General features: G+C 42.9%; 1 protein-coding gene across 1 annotated transcript in view; it reads right to left on the bottom strand.

Annotated features, from left to right (window-relative positions):
- The window catches only part of LOC143301829 (ephrin type-A receptor 4-like), a 200,636-nt gene that overhangs the window by 28,314 nt on the left and 160,285 nt on the right, over positions 1-12,037 (bottom strand). The window contains exons 11-13 of the mRNA XM_076616237.1: positions 7,055-7,139; positions 4,783-4,876; positions 2,492-2,544 (exon numbers count right to left, since the gene is read on the bottom strand). Coding sequence (XP_076472352.1) covers positions 2,492-2,544; positions 4,783-4,876; positions 7,055-7,139 — 232 coding nt within the window. The remainder of the gene's footprint in view (positions 1-2,491; positions 2,545-4,782; positions 4,877-7,054; positions 7,140-12,037) is intronic.

Here is a 12,037-nt window from a genome sequence, read left to right as displayed (position 1 = left end):
CTACAGTGGGTCAAGAGGTGTGTGGCCTTACTGTGTTTGAGGGGATCTACAATGGGCCAAGAGGTGTGTGGCCTTACTGTGTTTGAGGGGATCTACAGTGGGCCAAGAGGTGTGTGGCCTTACTGTGTTTGAGGGGACCTACAGTGAGCCAAGACGTGTGTGGCCTTACTGTGTTTGAGGGGACCTACAGTGGGCCAAGAGGCGTGTGGCCTTACTGTGTTTGAGGGATCTACAGTGGGCCAAGAGGTGTGTGGCCTTACTGTGTTTGAGGGGATCTACAGTGGGCCAACAAACAACATTCAGCCTTTTATTCCTGACTTTACTGGTGACCGTGGACTGAAGAAATACCCACATAAAACAAATTGCACTGACTTTTTCTCTTTTTTTGTAGATGATAATCTGAATTTGTCGAGGAAACCAATTTCTATGCACAGCAGACACTCCAACAGGTACAGGCAAATCCATCAGGCCAAAAAAAAGTACTCCAGACTATCAGCATGGACAGATACAATTGTTTGAAATGAAATAAGTTCTTGGTTCTGACTAAACTGATGAGCAATACCTAACCACAGAAACCACAAATACATTTGTTTCTTTTTTGTCTAGACTAGATTATGGAAATGCTCTTCTTGCTGACTGTCCCAAACACTGCGTTGACAAAGCTAAAAAAGTTCAAAACTCTGCAGCACAACTCACTCAAGGCTAAGAAATGTCAATACATCACTCCCTTACTCACTTTGCTCCACTGGCTTTCCATTCAAGCACTAATACAATACAAACTCTTAGTTCTCTGTCATAATTTCTTCACTAATTCTTGTCCTGTCTATCTTTCAGATTAACTTTCTGTCTATTCACCATCCAGACAACTCCGTACTTCACAAGACATGCACACATTGTGTATTCCAAAGATTCACACAAAAACTAACGCCGAACATTTCTTTTCTTTCGCTGTACCCGAACAGTGGAATTCACTACCCTCACACCTCCATCACATCTCAACACCCACATTCAAGAGAGCACTCAAAATATATCATTGCAAACTGCATTATTCTCTGACTATTCTCAGTAAAACTTTTCCATCTATACATATACTTGCTTTGATCTGACCGCTGAACGTGCTCTTTATGTTGAGTTGTATGTATTTGTGATTTTGTTGGTGTAGTTTCTATGATACCTGGATGCATAGTTTTTGACTATGCGAATGTGATGTGTTTCTTTTTGCTGTGATTTGCCTGTGTGATACTGCCTGTGTTGATTTTTTGTACACACTTTTATGTCACTTGTTCTTAAATTTGTATATTTCATTTTGTAAAGCGCTGTGAGCCGTATCTGAGAGTGAGGTACTGCACTATGTAAGCCTTCATTTTATTGACTCACTTGTGTAAACAATGTGAGTCTATGTATTAACCTGGTGTTCAGTTGTGTGTGTGTGTGTGTGTGTGTGTGTGTGTGTGTGTGTGTGTGTGTGTGTGTGTGTGTTAAACTTTAATACTGTCATTTTCTCTGGAAATGCTTTGCAATACTTAATTTGGATTAAACATTGTGGAAAAAAAATCTTCAGTCATACCAATAAAAGGTTGTATGTCTTCAATAAATAAGCTGTATTTCTGGATCATCAATGGTTTATTTCACTGATCTGAATCCAAAAAATTACATTAAGACAGCCTGACCTCGTTTTTCTTATTTGCAATCAATGGATAAATACAAATTCTGGTCAGAACACATACAGTGAAACTAACAACACCATTGACATGTTTACTGCATATGAGTATTATAAAGTGGATATTGAATTAACCTGAGTGAACATAAAAGAGAAACTAAATGGACCACACTGTAGTTAGCGTCAGCCTGTCAGACACACAGATCTAGACTGAGAAAACTGCTACATGTTGGGGTGTGCCTGAGGCAATGGCAACATCTCCTTTACCACAGACTTTATATAATTTCTTAAATAACTGAGATATACCAAAATAATATGTTTTAAATGGCGTTATCACCTTGAATGCCATAACTGACTTATGACGCAATAGAAAACAATATTCCTTTAGATATTAATTTTTGAACTTCACTGGTAGGCGCGCATTAGCACTGTAAGTATGTCTGCTTACTCTCAAATCGAATGTGCATAGTTCAATCTGCTAACATACTCTTTTTTTTCTTTTCCGTTTTCTTTCCAGGAAGGTTTATGTTAATAATTATATAACACATTCAAACTTTTTTCTTTCTTTTTTTCTGGATAAAGTGTGCACCACAAGTGAGTCTTGAAGGCGTTGCCTCTCTTGATATTATTATAACTATTATCATTATTATTATTATTACTATCATTATATCTCCAATAACAAAGCCCATAGAATTTTTTAAAATTATAAACCCCTTATATAGTCAGCTGTATTCCTCTCTCTGTCACACCCCTGCCTCCCACTCCCCCACATCCCCAAAAAACAACCAAACAAAAACAAAAAACAAAAAAAAAACTCAACTAGATACATACCATGACTATAGGGAGGATCACATTCTTTCTTCTCGCTGCAATTCTGACGATTTCTGAAAAAGAATAATTCATGTTATGTTTTGGACCAAAAAGAAAGGCAAGAGATACTTTATGAATTAAAAAAAATAAAAGGTAAAGTTACTACTCAAGTTACTTTTAACGCATGGAATGTAAATTTACTCATCATGATTTTTCTTCTTATTCTTTTTGTTCATTATCTGGACGCCCCAGTCTCTGCGGTGAAGGCAGCTGAAAGCTGCAGGTCTTCACACGGCTATACAGCTTCTGGGTCACTGGAGTTGGGTCGGGCCAGTACCTCATCCTGAGCACCTCATGGAGGGGGCAGGACTGCAGCAGGTGTTCTGCTGTCTGGCTCTCAGTCCCACAGGCGCACCGTGCTGAGTGACCAATGCCCAACATAGTGTATAAGTGGTGGTTTAGGCAGTTGTGGCCTATCCTGCGAACTGACATCTGTTCCCGCCAGGTCAGCAGGTCTGTGATTTCATGGCATGAATGCTGCTGCATCCACTTCTTCTGATGCTTGGCCTTGATGATGGTCTTTGCCTCAGAGAAGCTGGTGGACCGATCCACCTGCGTTGCTCTTGTGTAGTGCCTTTCTCCGCAAGGGAGTCAGCAGTCTCACTGCCCAGGAACTGAGAAAGAATATATTGTGTGACAGTGTGGCTCTTGCAATGGAAGGTAAGAATGGAGGATAGGTCATTTCTTTAGGTCAATGTTTGTGTTGGACTGTCAGGCCTGCAGGATGGACAGCAGCAGACAGGAACACTATGTAATGGGCAGCATGAACCGTGACCTCAATGTGGGCTGCTGCTGTTTTTAGGGGTTCTGCTTCAGCCTTGTAGCTGGTGGAGTACAGGCCATTAGTGAAGCAGATCTGTTCTCTGTCTCATGAGCATGAAATGTAGATTCCTGTGCCACGCTGTACAACTTCCTAGGCAGAGAGTTTAAACATGAGTCCAGGACTCTTTTGGTTAGTGGGTCTGAAGGTGCTGAAGGGTACAGGACTTTTTCACAGGGCCACTCTGAGAGTCTCTGGGCCAGTATTGTATTTGTATTTCTCTTCTCTTTTTATCACAACAGATTTCTCTGTGTGAAATTTAGGCTGCTCTCCCCAGGGAGAGCGCATCGCCACACTAGAGCGCCACACTTTGTTTTGAATTTTTTCCTGCGTGCAGTTTTATTTGTTTTTTCTATCGAAGTGGATTTTTCTACAGAATTTTGACAGGAACAACCCTTTTGTTGCTGTGGGTTCTTTTATGTGCGCTAAGTGCATGTTGCACACAGGACCTCAGTTTATCGTCTCACCTGAATGACGAGTGTCCAGACCACCACTCAAGGTCTAGTGGAGGGGGAGAAAATATCGGCAGCTGAGCCATGATTCAAACCAGTGCACTCAGCTTCTCTTGCTTCCTAAGCGGACGTGTTAACTCTAGGCCATCACTCCAATACCAGGGATGCTGGACTTAACATGGCTGAGTGTTCCCTCTCCTCATGCAGGGGCAGCCCAACACCAATGGATCTCTAGGGGGTCAGGGTCAAGGATGTCTTGGTGTTGTTGTTCAAAGTCCTGCTCTGGTGGACAAAGCGACTTCTCTTGAGTCATCCCTTTGTTGGCTGGGACAGTCGGTCTTTTATGGGATGATCCTGCAACCTCTTGTATTTAGCAGCTTGGGTGAGGATCTGGGCATCTCTGTGGTCCTCAAGAGGCTGGAGCCCTGTCACAGTTTCAAGTTCCAGCACTGGCCTTGACTTCATGGTCCCCGTGATGATATGGGTTGTCTAGTTTGGCACCTTGCTGACCCATTCAAAGTCGATCTTCTGAGCATTGTAGGTCACTAAGTATTTCGTCAAACGGTGTTGCCTGAAGTCTGCCTGATCTGGAGTGATGATGTTTTTCTTCTCCAGGAGCTATACTGGGTGCGTGTCAATCATCTGTCCCATGAGCTTGCCAATACAACTGATAAGATGGATGTTCAGTCAATGACAAAATTCCCTATCAGGGATACTGCATTTCTATTAAAGATGCAAATGGTTTCATTAGTAAGAATCACAAGGCAAACACCGCCTCTTGGAAAAAGACTACAAAATGACAAGTTTGTAAAGAAATTAAGAATAACAAAGTTTGAAACTGGAAAACAATGATAAAGAAAAAAGAAGCAGTCACATTCATCAAAGTCTTTTCAGCGTCAATATTACCATATCGTATTTAAACTGAATGACAGGTGACAGTGCTGACCGAAGAGAAGAAGAGCAGAGAAAAGAGGGCTGACCTTCTGAGGAGAATGATGATCATGATGGTGGCAATGGCCATGCACAGCAGAACGGCCACAATAGACCCCGCAACGATGCCAATAGGGGTGCTGGCTGCAACCACACACACCACCGATCATTTTACAATGTGTGTGTTTGTTGTTGTTGTTGCGTGTGTGCGTGTGTGTGCACGCGCGCACACACACACACATGGGCATGTATGTGTGTGTGGTTGTTGGGTTTTTTTGGGTTTTTTGTGTGTGTTTTTTTGGGGGTTTTTTTGGTGTGTGTGTGTGTGTGTGTGTGTGTGTGTGTGTGTGTTTGTGTGTATATGTGTATGTGTGTGTGTGTGTGTGTGTGTGTGTGTGTTTTTGTGTATATGTGTATGTGTGTGTGTGTGTGTGTGTGTGTGTGTGTGTGTGTGTGTATCTGATACAATATAAATTAAGTCATTTAGTCTGATTTTTTTTTAGCGTTTATTGTGTGTGTGTGTGTGTGTGTGTGTGTGTGTGTGTGTGCTTGTGGTGTGTGTGTGTGTGTGCTTGTGTGTGTGTGCACACGCATGAGTGTATCTGATACACAATAAGCCAAGTCAGTCAGTCAGTAAATTTACACACACAAAAAAAATGTGTGCCTGTGTGTGTGTGTGTGTGTGTGTGTGTGTGTGTGTGTGTGTGTGTGGTGTATATGTGTGCGCATGTGTGACTGTATCTGATACACTGTAAGTCAAGTCAGTCAGTAATTTTCATTTTTAATGTGTCTGCATGAGCATGTGTGAGTATGTGTGCATGCACACATGGGTGCGTGTGTGCGTCCATACGAACGGAAGTAAAAACATGTACATGCAACGTTTACTGTTCATTGGTGTCATTGATACAGTAAGGAAATATCAAAACAAACTTCAAGTTACAATGACCGCTATGTACAAGCTTCTGGAACTGAAAGTCTAAACAGTTTGTGACAGTGAGAAAACCTATATATGCAGTTTTGTTACCTGTGGGTATTAACAAACGGAATTTAAAGTGTGAAAACTGAATTTGGAAAAATGTACTTTGAAATGCCTTCAATCTACATCTGACACACAGCTGAGATGATTTCAGTACAGACCATAGTTAAGAAATCTGCTAACAGGCAAACATCTTTTTCTCCGTAAATGTATTGACTTACTTGATGAAGAAGAAACAATTGTGCACTTATTTTGGAACTGTCATTTTACTAGCAGGTTCTAGAGTTCTGAAAAATTGTGGAAAAGCTCTTGTGAAACTTGTGCCAACATAACACTTGTGAAACTTGAGCCAACATAACATTTTCAGAAGATCCCATCTTAAGTGCAGTTGAAGATGGTACTGCTACTGACAAAATCTTAGTTTTGATCATTTTACCAGCCAAATTCCATGTTTTCATTTTACCAGCCAAATTCCATGTTTTCATTTTAATTCCATGTTTTCATTTTACCAGCCAAATTCCATGTTTTCATTTTACCAGCCAAATTCCATGTTTATACGTGCAAGTGGAATAACAGCAAACCTCATATTACTGCCTTTAATAAACTGCTAGAAATCAGATACAATGTGGAATATCACTGTAAAGTGATGAAGGGCAGATTAATGCTTTTTGACCAAGAATGGCTTCCTAACAAACCTCTGTTTACATATTTCCCTTATTCAGACATGAGAATATTACTGAAAATAGTATATGAAAGAAGCATCTACACACACACACACACACACACACACACACATATATATATATATGTGTGTGTGTGTGTGTGTGTGTGTGTGTGTGTGTGTGTGTGTGTGTGTTAAGGCTTTAGAAATAATTTCAACAGTTGATCAGTGCATCAATTTGATCTCTCTCTCTCTCTTCCATCTGGACACCCTTTTTTGGTACCAAATATATGGAATGTTTCAAATGTGTGAATTGACGATTGAAACAAGTAGCCAGAATAATGGTTAAAGTAAGGTTACCCCCCCCCCCCTCTCCCACACAACTACTGACTGACATGTTGAATTTGCCAGCTTCTTAGGCGATGGAGAATCGCTTCTGCACTTTTGTTTTGCTCTCTTTCACCCTCTCTTTCTTTTTCACTGCTCTTTCCTGTCATTCATTTGTTAAATGCCTTGTTTTTCTTTTTTTTTCTCTCCTTTATCTTAAATAGCTAGTGTCTTTATTTTGGCATTTTGCCGCTTTACTTTCAGTAATGTAGTTGTATTTTTATGTATATTCAGTTATGTGACAAAAAAAAAAAAAAAAAAAAAGCAGACGGGCAGACAGACACAGACATGTACTGACTTTCTTCATCATAGTCCTCCTCCCCAGTCAGCACCTCCAGGGGATCACTGAAGTCCCCCCACCCCTTGGAGGTCTGGGCACACACCTGTTAGCAACAGACATCAATGATTCATAAAAGACAACTCGTAACTGAAAGAAAAATGAGGAACCGTGTCTCTCTCTATCTCTGTCTGTCAGTGTGTGTGTGTGTGTGTGTGTGTGTGTGTGTGTGTGTGTGTGTGTGTCTCCTAATCTCATTCTGATGTATAAATCGGATTGTCCATTACAAACGGAACTACTGAAGTCTTGCTGCTCATAGAACACTATGTCTGTCTGTCTGTGTTCCATCCATGCACACAGCACACTGCCATCTTCTCCTTCAGCTGTCCATATCCAATCCTTTGTGTATGTTCATCTGATTGTGTTTATCGTGACAAGTGGACAGCCGTGTCCTGTCTTCATGTGCATCAGAAGGTTTTTATCGTGACATGTGGACAGCCGTGTCCTGTCTTCATGTGCATCAGAAGGTTTTTATCGTGACATGTGGACAGCCGTGTCCTGTCTTCATGTGCATTAGAAGGTTTTTATCGTGACATGTGGACAGCCGTGTCCTGTCTTCATGTGCATTAGAAGGTTTTTATCATGACATGTGGACAGCCGTGTCCTGTCTTCATGTGCATCAGAAGGTTTTTATCGTGACATGTGGACAGCCGTGTCCTGTCTTCATGTGCATCAGAAGGTTTTTATCGTGACATGTGGACAGCCGTGTCCTGTCTTCATGTGCATCAGAAGGTTTTTATCGCACAGTACAATATGACAATCCCTTTTGTATGTGAAAATCTAAAATGTGGATCAAAGCGGTATGTATGGCCACAAGCTCAGCAGTAAATATAGAAAAATGTTTACCCAAGTGGTCCATTTTTTTCATGGTTGACTTCCGGAATTACAAAAGCTGCTCCCGCTTTGCCATTATCAAGAACGGAACCATCTGCATAATTTTGTTTATAGATAATTTCTAGATCTATTTTCCATGGAGCAAAATACTGATTACACAGTGATTCCTTGGAATAAAAACTCAATGTCTTAACAAACCAGACTTGGTACAAAGGAGGTACAAAGTGTGTGTGTGTGTGTGTGTGTGTGTGTGTGTGTGTGTGGTGTTTGTTTTGTTTGTTTGTTGTTGTTTGTTTTGTGTATGTGTATGTGTTGTTTGCTTGTTTGTTTGTGTATATATGTGTGTACGTGTGTGTGTTTGTATGTGTGTGTGCGTGCACGCATGTGTAAAACGATTCCATTCACTATGAAGGGCAGCCAGTACAACGCCCCCAGGAGGCAGGCAGTGAGGCAGCCAGTACAACGCCCCCAGGAGGCAGGCAGTGAGGGAGCCAGTACAACGCCCCCCCGGAGGCAGGCAGTGAGGGAACCAGTACAACGCCCCCAGGAGGCAGGCAGTGAGGCAGCCAGTACAACGCCCCCAGGAGGCAGGGAGTGAGGGAGCCAGTACAACGCCCCCAGGAGGCAGGGAGTGAGGCAGCCAGTACAACGCCCCCAGGAGGCAGGGAGTGAGGGAACCAGTACAACGCCCCCAGGAGGCAGGCAGTGAGGGAGCCAGTACAACGCCCCCAGGAGGCAGGCAGTGAGGGAACCAGTACAACGCCCCCAGGAGGCAGGCAGTGAGGGAACCAGTACAACGCCCCCAGGAGGCAGGCAGTGAGGGAACCATCACATTCTTCTGTCACTGATCCTCTCCTCTAACTGGCACTTGATTTGGGCTGGGGGTGGGTGGTGGAATCAGGAAGTGGGGAGAAGGGTAGGAAGAGATGGAGATATTGGGAGGATTCATGTGGAAGAGAGAGAGAGAGAGAGAGAGAGAGAGAGAGAGGTATTCAATGCAAAGCTCGCCCATTTGAAGGGGTGAAACAAGAGTAAACAATATATTACACCTCAGTGCACATATTGTTGAGAGAGAGAGAGAGAGGGGTGGGGGGAGGTGGGTTCATTTCAAACAGTCAACAAGAATCGTCACTTATATGTGCTGTAAATCTAAGCGCGTGACAAACTATCACAATGCATCATCAGATCTTTGTCACACAGTAAATACACCACTGTAGCTTTATTCTAAAAGTCGAAACAAGCACAGCACGTCACCATTGACATATCTTTACTGAAGCGATGATGAAAGAAATATGGTGAGCTTCAAAGCCCTGTAACACAAGGACTGTTTGCAAAGGTGCCAAACCTTTGATAATCACAGATGTTGCAATAAAATTCAGCACTGACAAAAATTTACATTCTTTTTCGTCGCCGCTATCGTCGTCATCACGTGAATCCTGAGTAGTTGTGTGGAGACCAAAGCGTTACCTGAGGAGACCTGTGGCAGAAACCATAACCAGCTTCCTCCACCCACAGCCATACACCCCGCCCCCTCCCCTCTTTCATTCTTACCTCAACTTCACTGAAGATATTTCAATACTCCGCCCCCCCCCCCCCCCGTCCCCCTCCGCCCCCCACCCCACTCTAGTATCTTCCTCCCCAGTCATGCTGTGCAGGAGTGACCAACGACAGGGGAGGGCCAATCGATGTTCAAATTTGTGCTATATGGAAAAGGTCGCCGGTGTCGCCTGACAAAAGCACCCCAACAAATTTGAACCGCCCTTCATTCTGGCAGCGGCTTTTTTCTCCTCTAACACCAGTTTCTCTGGAGTCGAACTCTGTCATTGTTGATAGCAGCCAGAAAGCGGTATATATATATTTGTGCCCTATGACACGGAGCCACCTCAGTATCATGGTTTGACAGTGCGTGCTAGCTATCTGGGCATCAGTTCGTGTCTCACTCGTCTGGGCGTTGGTCGTTTATATCACAGCTCGCGTCACGTAACCGATTTCAGTTTTACACATCTTAATGGGATACCTGATGTATGATTCAGTATAAAGTGTATTGCAGTTCATTGTTTTTGTACATGGATATGTCTGTTTCATGGATACCGTGGATACATACTTATGTATTGACAGACACGGACACTGTTTTATTGCCATTGACAATACTATCCTTTGGCAAGGGAGACAATGTATGAACAAAAGAATTTCGGCGGTCTACAGAGAAATTAACACATTGCTAAGAGCAAAAAAGAAAATCAACGACCAAAACAACAACACCAATAACATCAACAAAATCATAAAATAAAACATACTGCTAAGATTAACAGGAAAATAAAAAGCTCGACCATCCAACGTTTTACAGCATCATTCATAATTATAAACTGTGGAACTGACATCAGGGTAACAGTGTTTTTCGATAACAATAAGGCTTCCGAAGTAAAGCCCACCACTCAGCGACTAGTGGGGTGGTGAGGGGGAGGGGGGAGGAGAGGGGGCGAGGAGAGGGGGCGAGATGAAATCCCCGGTCCGTAAACGGGACTGGCACCCACAGACACTCGCTTCCTCGTCGGGTACGTTACCACCAGACCGCCGTTCATCCTGTATCTGTGTAGTGCCTTTCTGAAGAAGAGGTTTACAGAGAGGGAGGGATTAGAAGGGACAGATCAGACAGGAAGGGCAGGCAGAGAGAGGGGGGAACAGGGAGAAAAAGGAAGACAGGAGGGGGGAACAGGGAGAAAAAGGAAGACAGGAGGGGGGAACAGGGAGAAAAAGGAAGACAGGAGGGGGGAACAGGGAGAAAAAGGAAGACAGGAGGGGGGAACAGGGAGAAAAAGGAAGACAGGAGGGGGAAGAGAAAAGAGGGAAGAAGAGGGCAGAGAGAGAGAGAGAAAGAAAGAGAGAGAGAGAAAGAGAGACAGAGAGAGAGAGAGAAAGAGAGACAGAGAAAGAGAGAGAGAAAGAGAGAAAGACAGAGAGAGAGAGAGAGAAACAGAGAGAGAGAGAGAGAGAGACAGAGAGAGAGATGACGAAACGGATGACAATGTGATATGGAATACAGCACACACACACACACACACACATATTCGCAAACATATACATACATAATTATATATATATTTGGGTGGTGATGACAACCATAGAAGGGTCTCTCTCCCTCTCTCTCTCTGTCTCAACCTCAGCGTCTGCCATCTCTCTGTCTGTCCGTCTGTCTCTCCCCCTCTCTCCTTTCTTCCCCGCTCCCTCTCTCTCTCTGTCCCTCTCTTTCAGTCTTTCCCTCTTCTTCTCTCTCTCAGTCTCTTCTCCGTCCCTAACCCCCTCCCTCTCTGTCTCTCTCTTTTTCCCTCTCCTGCAATCATCTGCCTGCCTATTTTTCTTGACCCCTCTCTTGCCTTGTCTCTGACGACTTTACTCACCAGCCTCTCTTCCTCTTCCCCAAGCAACACTTCACACTGTACTATTCATGTTGCATGCTCTGGGTACAGTTTTTTTATAAGCTTTGTTCACTTATTTGTTGGGTTTTTGTGGGGTTTTTTTGTCATTTAAATTCTTCTTTTTGCACTTATTTAATGTTGGCGTGTGTGTTGCATTTTGACATACCAGTAAACGCCCTTGATAAAGACCAGTGGTCGAAACCGGTCAGGCATCAAACAAACTATTTTGTTGTCTTCCTTTTTTCCCTATTGTTCTCTCTCTCTCTCTCTCTCTCTCTCTCTCTCTCTCTATATATATATATATATATATATATTTATATATATGTAGCCATGTACCGAGTGATTATTCAAGGGTACGGCGGTACAAACTTAACTAATAATGATAATTTACTGTATTAAAGGATAGACAAGAATTCCCGCGCACAGGCCAGGAACAAAAAGAGGCCAGTCACAAATGGGTTTTTCTATTGTTTTATTTACAATAGTTATGTAGAGAAGAACCAAGAAGAAATAATGGAGAAGAGATAATGAGAAGAAGACATAAGAAGAAAAGATATAAAAAGAGAAGAAGAAATAATGAGAAGACTAAGAAGAGAAGACAGTGCAGCGATACGTAGCGAGATGTTAGCCATTGTGAGAACACACACGACACACACTCACACTGCCAGCAACGGTTCAAGAGAGAGGGAGAGAG

This window comes from Babylonia areolata, chromosome 28 (genome assembly GCF_041734735.1).
Source record: "Babylonia areolata isolate BAREFJ2019XMU chromosome 28, ASM4173473v1, whole genome shotgun sequence".
NCBI lineage: Eukaryota > Metazoa > Mollusca > Gastropoda > Neogastropoda > Buccinidae > Babylonia > Babylonia areolata.
Note: the sequence above shows the minus strand (reverse complement) of the source record. Positions and strands in the feature narration are given on the sequence as shown.